General features: G+C 60.8%; 1 protein-coding gene across 1 annotated transcript; it reads left to right on the plus strand.

The window, feature by feature from the left end:
- The first annotated feature begins 280 nt into the window (after positions 1 to 280).
- Positions 281 to 10,339, plus strand: ALX3 (ALX homeobox 3). The gene is made up of 4 exons (XM_047723746.1): positions 281 to 557; positions 5,683 to 5,999; positions 8,715 to 8,843; positions 9,201 to 10,339. The coding sequence occupies exons 1-4, from the start codon at positions 281 to 283 to the stop codon at positions 9,507 to 9,509; spliced, it is 1,032 nt and encodes a 343-aa protein (XP_047579702.1). The 3' UTR covers positions 9,510 to 10,339.
- The last annotated feature ends 2,474 nt before the right edge of the window (positions 10,340 to 12,813 follow it).

The following is a 12,813-nucleotide window of genomic DNA, read 5'->3' on the forward strand; positions in this document are numbered from 1 at the left end:
CCTCTGCTCGAACTGCCTCTGATGAACGCGGTCTGGGGTGAATCCAGGGGGCTCCCGGGCTCCTAGGGGTTAACCCGCGCGGGGCCGCACGTGACGTGGATGGTTCCAGCATTAAGTCAGAGGCGCGGCCCCCTCCCCTGTCCCCCGCCCCCCGCGGCGCGCGCCGCTCCCGGGGGCTCCGCGCCCCCGCTCCCAGGTCCCTCCCCCTTGGCGGGCGCTCACAGGCCGCACGGGCAGCGCTAGCCCCGGAGCCCCCGCGGCCTGTGCGCGGGGAGCCGGCATGGACCCCGAGCGCTGCGCGCCTTTCGGCGTGGGGCCCGGGCCCGGCCCCTACGCGGCCGCGGGGGACGAGCCACCCGGCCCGCAGAGGACCCCCGCCGGCGCGCCTCACCTGCACCCCGCGCCGCTCCGCGGCCCCCGCCTGACCCGTTTTCCGGCCTGCGGGCCCCTGGAGCCCTACCTCCCCGAGCCGGCAAAGCCGCCCGCCAAGTACCTGCAGGACCTCGGGCCCGGCCCGGCGCTCAACGGCAGCCACTTCTACGAGGGCCCCGCGGAAGGTAACGCGCGGCGCGGGCGCAGCGAGCAGCCCCGACCCGCTCTCCTTCCCTTCCCCGGCCGGCCTGGGCCTTCCCACTCCCCTCGCCCGCTCGCCCAGCTCTCGACTCTTTGACCCTCTTGCCCCCCGCCACTGCCCCTTCGGAAGCCCCACCGGTGCCGGTCCCGGCCGGGCAAAGCCAGCGCCCCGCGTGAGGCAGAGCCCCCCGTGTCTCCGGTGGCTGGAATGGGAGGCGGGAGGTCGCGCGAGGGTGGAGCGGCGACGGCCCCGGGCCCAGTGAGACCCGAAGGCGACCGGAGGCGGGAAGGAGAAATCACGCTTGGCCGGAGTTGGCCTGGAACTGCCACCGACTCAGAAGCCCGGACGGGGCCCAGGGCCTGGGCGCCACCCTGAGCCCTCTTCGGGGGGATGCGGGGAGAGAAGCGCGCCTTTTGTGTGCGGCGCCCGTTCAGGGTTCTGAGCTTGGGCCCCGACCTGGAGTGGCCAAGCAGGACTCAGCCGAGGGCTGCGGCCTGGCCGCCGCGGACTTCTCCTCCCCAGGCCCAGCCTCAGTGGGGAAGGCGCTGCCTGCGCGTTAGGCATTCGGCGGCGCGGCCGCGGCCGGTTGGCAGCGCCGGGGCGGTTCTCAATACGGAATAACTGTGTTCTTATTTCTCAGACTAACCTGGCCTCCCCGTCGTTAAGCACGGGGATGGCCGCCCTTCCCGCAGTCTTGGCTTGCTGGCCCTGGATCGTCACGGCTGGGGCCGTCGAGAGCAGCCCGGGCGGGCCTATCCCCTGGGCGCCTCGGGCTCCTGGGCCGGTGTCCCATGCGCCAAGGCCAGCTGGACCGCGCCAACTCCGGAGAACGCGCCTGAACGCCGGGGCCTGCCACACGGGCCGGCAGCCCAGCCGCCACCGCTGCACTTGCTTGACCTGTAAGGAGTCTGGGCGCCGGCCCCATCTGTGCTGCCAGGGCCCGCACCTTAGGCCCAGAGCTGAATGTTCTGAGGTCGGCCTCAACCCGTTGGCGCCTGGCCGGCCTCCACCGAGTGGCCAGGCAGCTCGGGCTTTCGCCCAGCCGGGGCGGTGGGAATGTGTGGGGAAGGGCGGGGTGGTGTGTGGGGGTCAGCGGAGGAAATGAGCGAGTCCGCAGAGCTTCGTGTCTGTGCCCTTTGAAAGAGGCTCTCCTGATAAAAACCATAGTTGGGACTTAATGAGAAGCAGTTGGCCTGGCTCCTCTGATCCCAGCCAGACGGCGGCGGCCGCGCAGCGCCATGAGCACGCTGGGGACAGGTACCCGGGCTGGCTAGGCGCGCCGCCTCGGGCAGGACTCACCCCACAGGCCCGCGTCCAGCTGGGCGCGCCGGATCCCGCAGGCACCTCGGGAAGGCCGGGACTGGCACCCTGTGGAGAGCGCTGGGGCACAAGGAGCGGCAGGGCGCGGAGGGACCCGGCGACGGCGAGGGTGTCAGCAACGAAATGCGTAGAACTAAAACCGAACAGTGTGAACCTCCACCAAAAATAAGGAAAAGGGAATTGAACAAAACAAAGGAGAAGGAGAGGTAGACAAAGTCGGCAAGCAGTGCAGAATGTTAAGAAATAAACGGAGAACGAAAGGAAGAACAGAAAGAAAAAAGCAAGCGGAGGATCGAAGAACGATCGAACGAAGCGGGTAAATGGAGAAGGAGGGAGGGGACAAAGAAGAGTAGAAGCAGAAAAAAATGAAAGGAAAAACAGGGAGATCTTAAAAGAGCAGAAAGCTGCAAAATGAGATCAAGTGGAAGAGGAAAATGAACGATTCAAGTGGAGCAGAGGACCGCCCAAACGAAAAAACAGGAGCGCAGCCTGGGACCCCGGCCGCCGCTCGCCTCCCGGGTGCCCGGGGCCGGAACACGGCAGGCGCGGTCCCCTTGCGTCCCTGCGGCGGAGCGGGGCTGCTGGGGAGGACCGGCCCCGGGGGACTAGGGCCACGCAGTCTACCAAGTGGGAAGTGGCTGCAAAGGGGGAGACCGCCTTATTTCCCGGCTTCTCAATTGACGGGCTCCGAGCGTTTCCAGTTCAGACCAGTGAGCGCGCAGCTGCGCCCCATCTGCGGCGCGATCTTGCGGAGGCCCCGGCAGTCGCGCGCTGGAGAGCCTGGAGCTCCTCTCCCGCTCTTTGCGGTGCCCTTGGCGGAGAGCGCACAGCCCTGCCCTAGACCCTGGCCGCGTCCCGGCGGTGCTGGCCACCCTTTGGGCCCCGTGCGCGCGGCTGCTCATAGGACCGGAGAAGTGCCCGGCCGTTCCTTCCCGCTCCGCCGGGGGCCGCCGGGTCCGTTCCCTGGCTTGGCTCTCTGACCTGGGAACGCGCCCGCCACCTCGGAGGCCCTGAACGGAGCACTGAAGGCCTCGCTCACCGCACGGATCGCAGACCTCGTGAAGGATTCCAAGCTGGGGAGGGCCCCAAGCTGAGGCGTCTAGGCCAAAGGTGGAAACTCTATCGAGAGCACAAGGGCCCACTGGGGTCCCGCGCCCGGGGTTTATGCCCACAACGGCTTCAGGTTACCAGCCGGAGCTGCGAGAGCCCAGGCCTCTGCGAGCTCTGCGGATCGCGTGGGAAACAGCGCAGAGCAAGACTCCCACCGTGGTCGAAAGCCGGGTGCTGGGTCTGGAGGCCTCAGTGGACGCTGGCTGAGAGGGCAGTGGGGCTCTCGGCTGGCGTGGGGAGCCGGGGCTCTGGCGGCTGGCAGGGTGTGGAAGAGCAGCCCTGCGAAGGAGCTGGAGGGAGCACGGTGGCAACGTCAGAGGCTTTTGCCTGGCTCCTGTCTTTCAGGCCCCACAGACTTCTGCTGTGGTGTTTCAGTTGTGCAGGTTGTGGACCCCCTGGTGCTGGGCCCCAGGATTCCAATCTCTGCCATGAACACTCCCCCTTTAACCACCCAGGGTCCCCACCAGGTGCAAGTGACCCCCATACACTGCCAGTACACCTTGAAAGTGCTTGGGGCCTCACCAGGCACCATACTCCTTGCAACTGCAGACTCAAAACTTGGGGCTGCCTTTCCTTTCTTTCTTGACTGCTGCTCTTCTGGATCCCACCTCCCCTTTTCTCCCCTGAGCCTTGCTCTTCAGGAGAGATTCTAGGAGGTGTGCCCCGTCCCCCCAAAGAGCAGGGGTGCCTGCTTCTCCCTGGAGTCCTCCAGGTAGATGGAGGTTTCAGGTCCATGGCGATGAAGAGGGGAGAAGTATCCTAGTCTCCCGGGAGGGCTCTAGAATGGGCCAGCATAGGAGGCCAGCGGAGGCCAGCAGGCTTGGCCCCTTTTCTGGGTGGCTGTTCTGAAAAGTCCTGCCACACTTTTATCTCTCACTCTGGCAGCTCAGAGCCCAGAGCTGGTCACTTCCTCTGGGCAGATCCTGTTCCAACAGACTCGGAAGGCCCAAGAGCAGGTGAGCAAAGCCTTAGAACTTTGGAGAAACCCCTACAGTGATGTCATTGCTCCCCTCGCCCCCATCCCCTAGCCCCCATCCCCTCGCCACCCTCACCCTTTTTTTGCCTGGAGTCCAGCAGGACCTCCCTCTGAACCCAGGACTCCAAGAACTCCCTCTCAAACCTGCTAGAGGCAGGGTGTCCCTTTCCAGTCTCCCACTCCCCCTGACCATTTTCAGTTATTTGGCTCAGCTTCCATGAGTCCTTCTTCCTAAGCGGCTGCCCATGGAACTATCTCTAGAACCAAAATATGTTGGCCAAGAACGGAAGTTAGTGGCTGGAGCACTTTCTCCTCGATGCTCTGCCCGAGCTATGAGCCTGGTACCCGAGGGCAGGCCCCTGACCCTGCCAGGCCTCCAGGATCCTTGCACAACCTGGAGCTTCCTGCACAGCCCGGGTGTCCTGGGAGGTCCTTGACCACCTTCCAGCTGAGGGGGGACCCTGCCCAACTTGTCCTCCATAATGCAGATGGGGAATCATCAGAGCCAGAACCCAAGAATCCCATCTCTCTGGTCCCATCTTTCCCTGATGACAGCTGTGATCCTGACACCAAGTCCCGAGGAGGAAACCGCCTCTTGGTGCCAGCCTTCTGGGCCTCCGGGGGCTCAGACCCCTGCCTGGGATGAGCCAGGGCCAGGCCAGGACTGGTGTGAGTCAGTGGGGCGCCTTTGTGGCTGTGCTCCTGCTGTCCCAGCAGGCTCTCGAGATTTCATGGCAATGCCACTTGCCAGAGGAGTGGGCAGAGCAATCGGGGTGACCTATTTTTCACCATGACTGGGTTGTGGCAGGGCTCCACCAAGCCTCTCATGTGCGGGTTAGCGTGTCAGAGCGGGGCTTCTGGTAACTGTGCCCAGCAGCAGTCAGGTCACCCCTCCCTGCTTGCTCATCCTGGGCAATGGGGGAGCCATCAGAAACTGCCCGAGGAGGGAGGCGCAGTCATTGGCCAGAGTGATGGGGTTGGGAGCTGAGTCCTCTTTCGACACTGGTCCCCCAAGCCTTCACCCTCCCGCTCTCTAATGCTGGAGCTCAAATGTTGGGTCAAACATCACAATTTCCAGAGGAATGAGACAATGTGTTTTGGATGCTTCTTTGCCCCATCTTGTCCTTCATGTCCTGGGGCTGGGGGATTTGTCATTGCCCTGAGATTTGGGGTCTAGAGAATGAGGCACAGCCAGGCCAGCCAAAGGGGATCTGAGTGTCCCTGTCTGTCCCCTGCCTGGACCTGGGACCGGAGGCAGGGGCATGAGGACCTGGGAACCACAGCCCCCGCAGTCAGGGCCAAGGAGGCACTTCCTGGCGGGGGAGGGAGATGCCAGCCACCCCGGGGGCTCACCCCCTCTTCCCGTCTCTGTGCTAGGCCCTGCCCAGGGGGCCAGTCCTGGCACCCCCACACCCTGTGGGCCACGCCACCACAAAGCGCTTCCCCGAAATGAACCCTCTTCTGGCCCCAGCAGATCCGCCCGACCACAGAGCACATGGTTCCCCAGGGCCCCCTGAGCTGGAGGCTCAGCACACAGGCCTCCAAATGCCAGGCTCCCATGCAGGGTGGCTGCTGGGACGAGGGAAGAGAAAGGAAGGGGGAGGCGGGGACTGAAGCGTCAAACGTTCTGCCCCCTCCCCCAGTCCACCCACAAAACCTCCTGGTTCGGTTTCCATCCTCCTTTTTGTGTTTTCCATTGCAGCTGAGGAAAAGGCCTCCAAAGCTGCCAGCTTCCCCCAGCTGCCCTTGGACTGCCGAGGGGGCCCCAGAGACGGGCCCTCTAGCTTGCAAGGCTCCCCGGGCCCTTGTCTGGCCAGCCTGCGTGTCCCTCTGTCCCCGGGACTCCCGGACTCCATGGAGCTGGCCAAGAGTAAGAGCAAGAAGCGCCGGAACCGCACGACCTTCAGCACGTTCCAGCTGGAAGAGCTGGAGAAAGTCTTCCAGAAAACCCACTACCCAGATGTGTACGCCCGGGAGCAGCTGGCTCTGCGAACGGATCTAACTGAGGCCCGGGTACAGGTGAGGGCACCCCAGCCGTGGGCCTCTCAGGCTGCCTCGACCACCTGGGCCGTGGGCCAGGCCATGGAAGGGCCGGGAGAGGTGGGCGCTGGTGCCATGCAGAGCCGCCTTCCCCCGGTGCCTGCCCCTGGCCTGCCACCCCTCGGCTCCCCCTCCATGCCCAGCTCCGCTGCGGCCCAAGTGCCTCATGGGGTAGTTGCCTCTGGCAGTTCAAAGACCTACCTGTCTGGGAGCCCTAGCTCTGCCACTTTCTAGCTGACCAGGTGACTTAGTGCATGTCATTGGATCTCTCGGTCTCCCTTTGGTTGGTCTTTGAGCATCAAGATGCGGCAGCCTTTCAAAAGCAGTGAAAGGCTGAACACATCCGGCAGCTCCCGAGGCAGCTGCCCAGAGCAGGAGGGTCCCCAATGGGGGGGGTCTGAGGTTCAGTGATGCTCAAAGCTATCCCGACCCAGCCATTTTCAGGCCCCCCAGCTCCCAGACCCCTTCCCCACCCAACCAACTCTCCCCAGCAGAGATCAGGCCCCAGGGCTTCCTGGGTAGGGCTGTAGCCAGCTTCCTGTTGGGGGATGAGGGGATGGTGGGATGTTGGGAACAAGGGAAAGGGAGGCGGAAAGTCCATTTCCAAGACACATCGGAGGTGAGAAAGAACAGGCAGATGGCAAGCAGAGGGTGGGGATGGGGAAGGAGGCTTCCGGAAAAGCTTGGCCCAAAAGGAAGATGGTGGTTGTTTCCTTGCTTTGACTTGGAACTTGTGTGGTATCCAGCAGGCTCTCTGAGGCCAGGCAGGAGTCACTGGGAGAGGGGTGGGATTTGGGCTTCTTGGGAGAAGTGAGGAAGTGACCTCTAGACAGAGGAAATTCTCTTTCCCCCTGCACAAGAGACCTCATAGGGACAGAGCTCATACATAGCACACCCTGTATGGGACCTTGCAAAGAGGCCAGCTGCCTTCTAGCAGAGAAGGCCCCGCAGTGGGATTCAGCATAGGACCAGAGGTGCTTGGGCTCTTTCCCCCTTCTCTTCTGGGTCTTCCTGCTTTCATTCCTCCCCCAACCCCGGTGGGACCCAAAACACATTTCTAGGACTGTGCTCGTAGAGTGCCCAGGGCCGGGGCCAGCAGGGTAAGAGGCTGAGCATTCACAACAGTCCCAGAGCCCTTGAGCCACAGAAGTCCAGAACATCAAGTCTCCAGACCCTCAGCAAGCCTCTGGGGTAGGGTCCCAAAGGTCATGGCCGTGGCACTCCTTGGAGAGCTGGAGTACATCCCCCTACTCCTCTCCCAGGCCTTCTCAACCCCGAGGCGGTCCTGGGGAGGCTGTAGGCCCTCAGACTGATGCTTGAGGCCCCAGGAGGGCTCTTTTCTCTGACAGGAAAGTGACAGCCACCTGTAGGCCCTGCCCCACAGAGAGCAGTAAGCCACCACACAGAACAGAGCAGAGGGCCAGGCCCAAGTGCAGGTGGAAAGCTACGGTGGGGTCTGTAGAGACAATCAGGGATGGTGGGGAAGAACGCCCAGTGAAGCAGCTCCCTTCACTCACTCTAGACTCTTTCAATTGCCCGTGGGGCAGGGAGGATAGAGAAGGGAAGGCCCAGCAGCTGGGCAGGCAGGATGGTCCATCCCTGACCTTGCCCCACGCCTGCTCTGGGCTCTCTGCCTCTGAGGCTTGGTGGGCTGGGGGTCTGCCAAGCTCCTTAACTGTCATGGCTTCACCTGCCTGTGCAGGTAGGAACAGCCACCATGGGGGTGTGTATGAGGGGCCGAGGTTGGGTTCCTTACACACTCACACGCATGCACACACACACATACACACACACAGAATTTGTTGTGGCTCCCACCTAGATCCCTAGAAAGCAAGGGGATGGTTTGGTTCGGTTTTGATATTGCCAACATCCAGCCCAGAGCCTGACACAGAAATGTTTATTAAATGATAGAAACACAAAACACATGCATGGGGACCATAAACATAGAGCCACAGGGCCCACAGATCCATCGAAGATGCACACATAAGCGCCCAGCACACAGGCGGGCGCCCCTCACCTGCCAGGCGCTCACAGATGAGGGGAGGCACAGATTACAAAGCAGACAATGGTAATCGGGTTGGGTGAGTATGAGAGAGATGCCCGCGTGACACCCAGGCCAGCGGAGATGTACGCGTGTGTGTCAGGGTGAGTTGGGCAGCCTTGGCAGGGGAGGCCCAAGCCAAGACAGGGACTCTCAAGGTGGTGGATGGGTTCAAAGGCAAGCGGGCATGAGAAGCAAGTGGGGAGAATCCAGTGATACTACCTGGTTGGGGATGAGGCTGTGGGGAAGAGCGGGCTCAGGGCCCAGGGGCCTTCTTACGGAGCTGGGCCCGGGACAGACAATGGCAGGAGGGTGGCCTGGGACTGGAGATGAGGTAAGGGAGGCCTAGGTGGGGCCCAGAGCCTGAGGCCACAGATCCTATGATACCCTTAGCGGCCCAAACGGGCAGGAGAACCAAGAGAGTGACAGCCTGGTGTCTGGGGGTAATGAAGACCCAGGGGACCAAGAAACTCCCTCCAAACTCAGATCTTTCCTAGACCTCATTCTGGGTTCCCCAGCCCTGAGAATAATAGGAATTTATAGGTGGCTCGAGGTCCTCCAGGCGGGACCCAGCTCCATACCTTCCAGAAGGACACCACCACCCACCTCAGGGCCACTGTGTCACTCCCTCAGCCTCTCCCCTCCGTCCCCAGGTCTGGTTCCAGAACCGCAGAGCAAAGTGGCGGAAGCGTGAGCGATACGGGAAGATCCAGGAGGGGCGGAACCCTTTCACATCTGCCTACGACATCTCTGTGCTGCCCCGAACTGACAGCCACCCGCAGGTGACACCCCACCCGGCCCCACATCAGGGCCTGGCCCCCAGGAGACCTGAAGCAGCATTAGGGCTCTGTGGAACTGTGGGTAAATCACTCGTCCTCCACCAAGCGGGGCTCCTCCCTGTCTCATGAATGATGCGTGCCTAACAGCGGGCACGGCAGGAAACCTCACTTGGCGCAGTGGCAGGGGTCTCCTGGATTCCATTTCGAGGGTCGGGGGTAGGAGGGAGCAGATTCCAGACCCCGGTCAAGCAGAGCTTGCCGGATAAGTTTCTGGAGTCCTAAGGGCAGAGACAGAACCCCCAGGTAAGGAAGGCAGCCCCTGGGCTATTGATTCATGGGCCTTCTTTTCTCTCTTTTCAGCTGCAGAACTCCCTGTGGCCCACTCCAGGGTCTGGGAGCCCCCCTGGCCCCTGCCTCGTGTCTCCAGAGGGCATGCCCTCGCCGTGCATGTCTCCGTATTCCCACTCTCACGGAAATGTGGCCAGCTTCATGGGGGTGCCAGCTTCCCCTGGAGCCCACCCTGGCATATACTCCATCCATGGCTTCTCCCCGGCCCTGGGGGGCCACGGCTTTGAGCCTCCCCCAGATGGCGACTATAAGTCTCCAAGTCTCATCTCGCTCAGGGTGAAGTCCAAGGAGCCACCCACCCTACTGAACTGGACCACGTGATTGGTTGCATGGACATGCAGACTAAGCTGCCCACCCCGCTTTTCTGTTCCCAGCTGCTCCCACCTCATTCCAGCCTGGGGGCCAGAGAGGACATACCTCTGTCTCCAAGCCCCAGAGATGGTTCCTGGAGGCCCCAGCAGAGCAGCTGGGATACTCAGCCTCCTGCAGGGAACAAGCTAGAGTTTTTTTGTTTTTTTTTTTTCCTCTTAAAATAAGGTGGGGCTGCCCAGGACAAAGGGGGCTGCAAAGCAGGTAGGACTCTTCCTACCACACACTGGGTCCCTTCATCCAACTCGGCTCGAGGAAGACACTTGCCCTGCTTCCTTCAGAATTTGTCTGAGTTTAAGTGTCACCCCACCAGCTGAAATGGCTGAATTGGTTCCTCATTCAGGGAACCCAGGAGAATAAGAGGATGGCAAAGGTTGAAGCTGGAAAAGCTCTCTGTGACTTAGGGGAAACCTGGCTTGCATGAGCATCTGGGGCCAGCCTTACTTCCCCAACCCACCACTAGGGGGCGAGCGCTCAGCATCTGGAGCTCACAAGGGTGCATAGGCTGTCCCTGGAAATGGTGCCTGGCACCCCTGATCCAGTCTACTCCTTAACTCCTGCCCTGTGTTCCCTCTCCCAACATGCCACGGAGTCCTCTCCCCCTGCAAGAGGGCAGAAAGTCCCCCAGACACCATCAAATATTTGGATTCTCTTCAATGGGATAAGGCCAGAGCTATGCCATGGAAACTGTAGGCTCCCTTGGTTTACTCATTAGATGTTGGTAAGAATAAAAGAGATTTCCACAGAGTCTAAGCCCCTGAGATCTCAACACCCCCTTTTGTTAAAAAAAAAAAAAGAAAATTAAAAAAAAAATGTGCTGCCCAGCATACTAATAAAGATGGCAGTATTTTTTGGAATAGGCAATTGTGTCGGGTTTTGGCACTTGGTTAGCTGGTCTGTGCTCAGGGTTCTGGCTGGGCCAGGCCCTCCTGAGAGGCCAGCAGGGATCCTGGGGGCTAGGGGAAGGTAGGCCTGCAGCAGGGCCCCCAAGGCTGAGTGATGCCATGCCTGGCCCTGTCACCTGCCCAGGATCAGGAAGAAGAGCCGAGCTCTAGGGCAGTTGGGCCCATGTGGAAGGGAAGATGAGGGACTGGGAGTGGGAAGGTGAGTGGGAAGGTGGAGATAAACTTGTGGCTGAACTGGCAGTGGACCTGGGAGGTGGAATGAAAGATGGGGGAGCCCACTGAGGGCTCTGGGCTTTCCTGGGCCAGAACCATGGGGGTGGGGCAGCCCCCTTCTCCCAGAATCCCCAGGAACTTGTCTGAGCTGTGGGGCAGAGACGAAAGCCAGGACTCTTTCTTGTGGTTTCAGAGTATTAGCCATTCTATCCTTCATCCCCACTTTCTGCCTTATCTCCGCAGCCTGGAAGGCAGGAAGAAAGCGGGCCTGGCCCTCCCACCCTCCAGTAAACACAACCACATTGCTCAGAAGAGCTCAGCCTCAGCCAGGAGCCCAGCCACCACACCCCAGGCCTCCTCTTCCAGGCACAGAGAAACCCGAGCACACAAAGACACCAGTGCTGTGCTCATTCCCAAAGAGGCAGCAAGTCCCCATCAGGATCAGACCTTCCTCTGACAATGTGGCTAGGTTCAAGCACTCTTCAGAAGAAACCAGTGTTTTCCTTCCCTTCCCTTCATTTAAGGGCCAGTCTGCTGGTGATTTCTCTCTTCTCTGTACTGACGCTGGCTCTGAGGTCCACATGAGTGCCGTGTAGCCATCAGGAAGGGAAGAGCTGAAGTAGTAGGGACAGGCAGCCCCAGCACCTCCAAGGAACACAACACCCCCTCCCCAACACCCCCCCCCCCGCCCTTCACAAAGCTGGTCAGTAATGACTGGGCTCAAACCCAAATTTCTAACTCAGGGCTAAGACAACTGCATTCGAATTATCTACACCCAAGGAGTGGCCAGCAAAATTCTGAAATTCTGTGTCACAAAGTCAGAGAGATGCAGAAAGATTAGTTTGTTCTACAAATATTTATTGAGTGGCCACTCTGTGCCAGGCATTGTGCTGGGTGCCAGAAACAGAACAATGTGAAGAAAAAAAAAACACAATTCCCTCTCTCACATAGCTCTGCAGGGGGTCGGGGGTGGCAGTACATGGAGAGGAAGGGATCCGTGAAAGCAAAGGAAGCAGAAGGGAGGGATGAGAGACGAGAAGGTAGTAAAGCCAACAGAGATCCATGCAGCAAGAGTGGAGGAGGCAGGCCAAGGCCGGGAGCGAACCATGCACGAGGGAGGCCCTGGTGGGAGAGGGCGTCGGGAGGCCAGAGACCAGCTACTGGCTCCCATCCAGGGGCATCTGCCCACAGCTCATATTTTTCTGGCCAGTGACAGCTAAATGAAGAGAAAGCTAACTTTATAACCGCCCACTTCACACGTAATGAATATGAATGGGCATCCCGGAGCCTGTTCCCTAGGATTATCTGTGAGCTGATGGCTTCTCCCACCGACTGGGCCATCCCAGCCGGCCTGTCCCCTGGCTAGGACACAGGCAGCCCTTCCACCTGCTTCCCATTAGCCATCCTCCCATTCTCCCCTCCTCCTCCACACCCTAGACACCTCACCCCTAAGACACAGCCCCCCTCCCCCCCATCTTCAGATGCCCCTGCCCCCAGCCTCACTCCCAAGGTGACCTTGGCTCTCAGCCTAGTCCCCAGGCCAGGCTGGGGGCTATGCTAACCCCTTCTGGAAAAAGAAAGGGGAAGTGGCTCCACCTGGAATCCAAAATTTAAGAGAGTTGCTAGGCTCAGTGCCCCTTTGCTAAGGCCCCTCTCTGCCCTAGTGAGGCCCACCCACCCTGCCCTAAATCTTGGTGCTGGCAGGGACACAGACCCCAGGTCCGGAGCACAGAGCCCTTGTTAGCGGGCCCTTCGGTCCAGGCTTCTGGTCTCAGTCGGGCATGAGGAAATGTTTCTCATTAGAGGCATTCAATCTTCCTTCCCCACCTTCCCCCAAGCATTTACACATCAACCTGAATTACAGCCCTTACGAGCAGACCTTCTGCAGCCCCAGACGGAACCTAGTCCAGCCTGGCCAGGAGCCGGGCATTCCCCCCCACCCCGGCCCCATCAGACGGAGGAAGCACACGCTGCACTCCCGCTCCAGCCTCATCCTGGCCACTTTCCCCAGGGGCAATGCTCTCAGGACCCATGGTCCAGACGCTGGAGCCCCCACCCTCCCTACAACCCCACGGCAGGCTCCTCCACCCAGAGTCTTCTCCAGCGCATTGGCTGGGGTTGGTGGGGCCCAGGTGGCC

This window comes from Lutra lutra, chromosome 4, assembly GCF_902655055.1.
Source record: "Lutra lutra chromosome 4, mLutLut1.2, whole genome shotgun sequence".
NCBI lineage: Eukaryota > Metazoa > Chordata > Mammalia > Carnivora > Mustelidae > Lutra > Lutra lutra.

Excerpts from the sequence above, each read along its gene's own strand:
- ALX3 (XM_047723746.1), top strand. The coding sequence starts at position 281 with ATGGACCCCGAGCGCTGCGCGCCTTTCGGCGTGGGGCCCGGGCCCGGC. Across the intron at positions 558-5,682 it reads CTACGAGGGCCCCGCGGAAG|CTGAGGAAAAGGCCTCCAAA; the intron begins GTAACGCGCGGC and ends TTTCCATTGCAG. Across the intron at positions 6,000-8,714 it reads TAACTGAGGCCCGGGTACAG|GTCTGGTTCCAGAACCGCAG; the intron begins GTGAGGGCACCC and ends CTCCGTCCCCAG.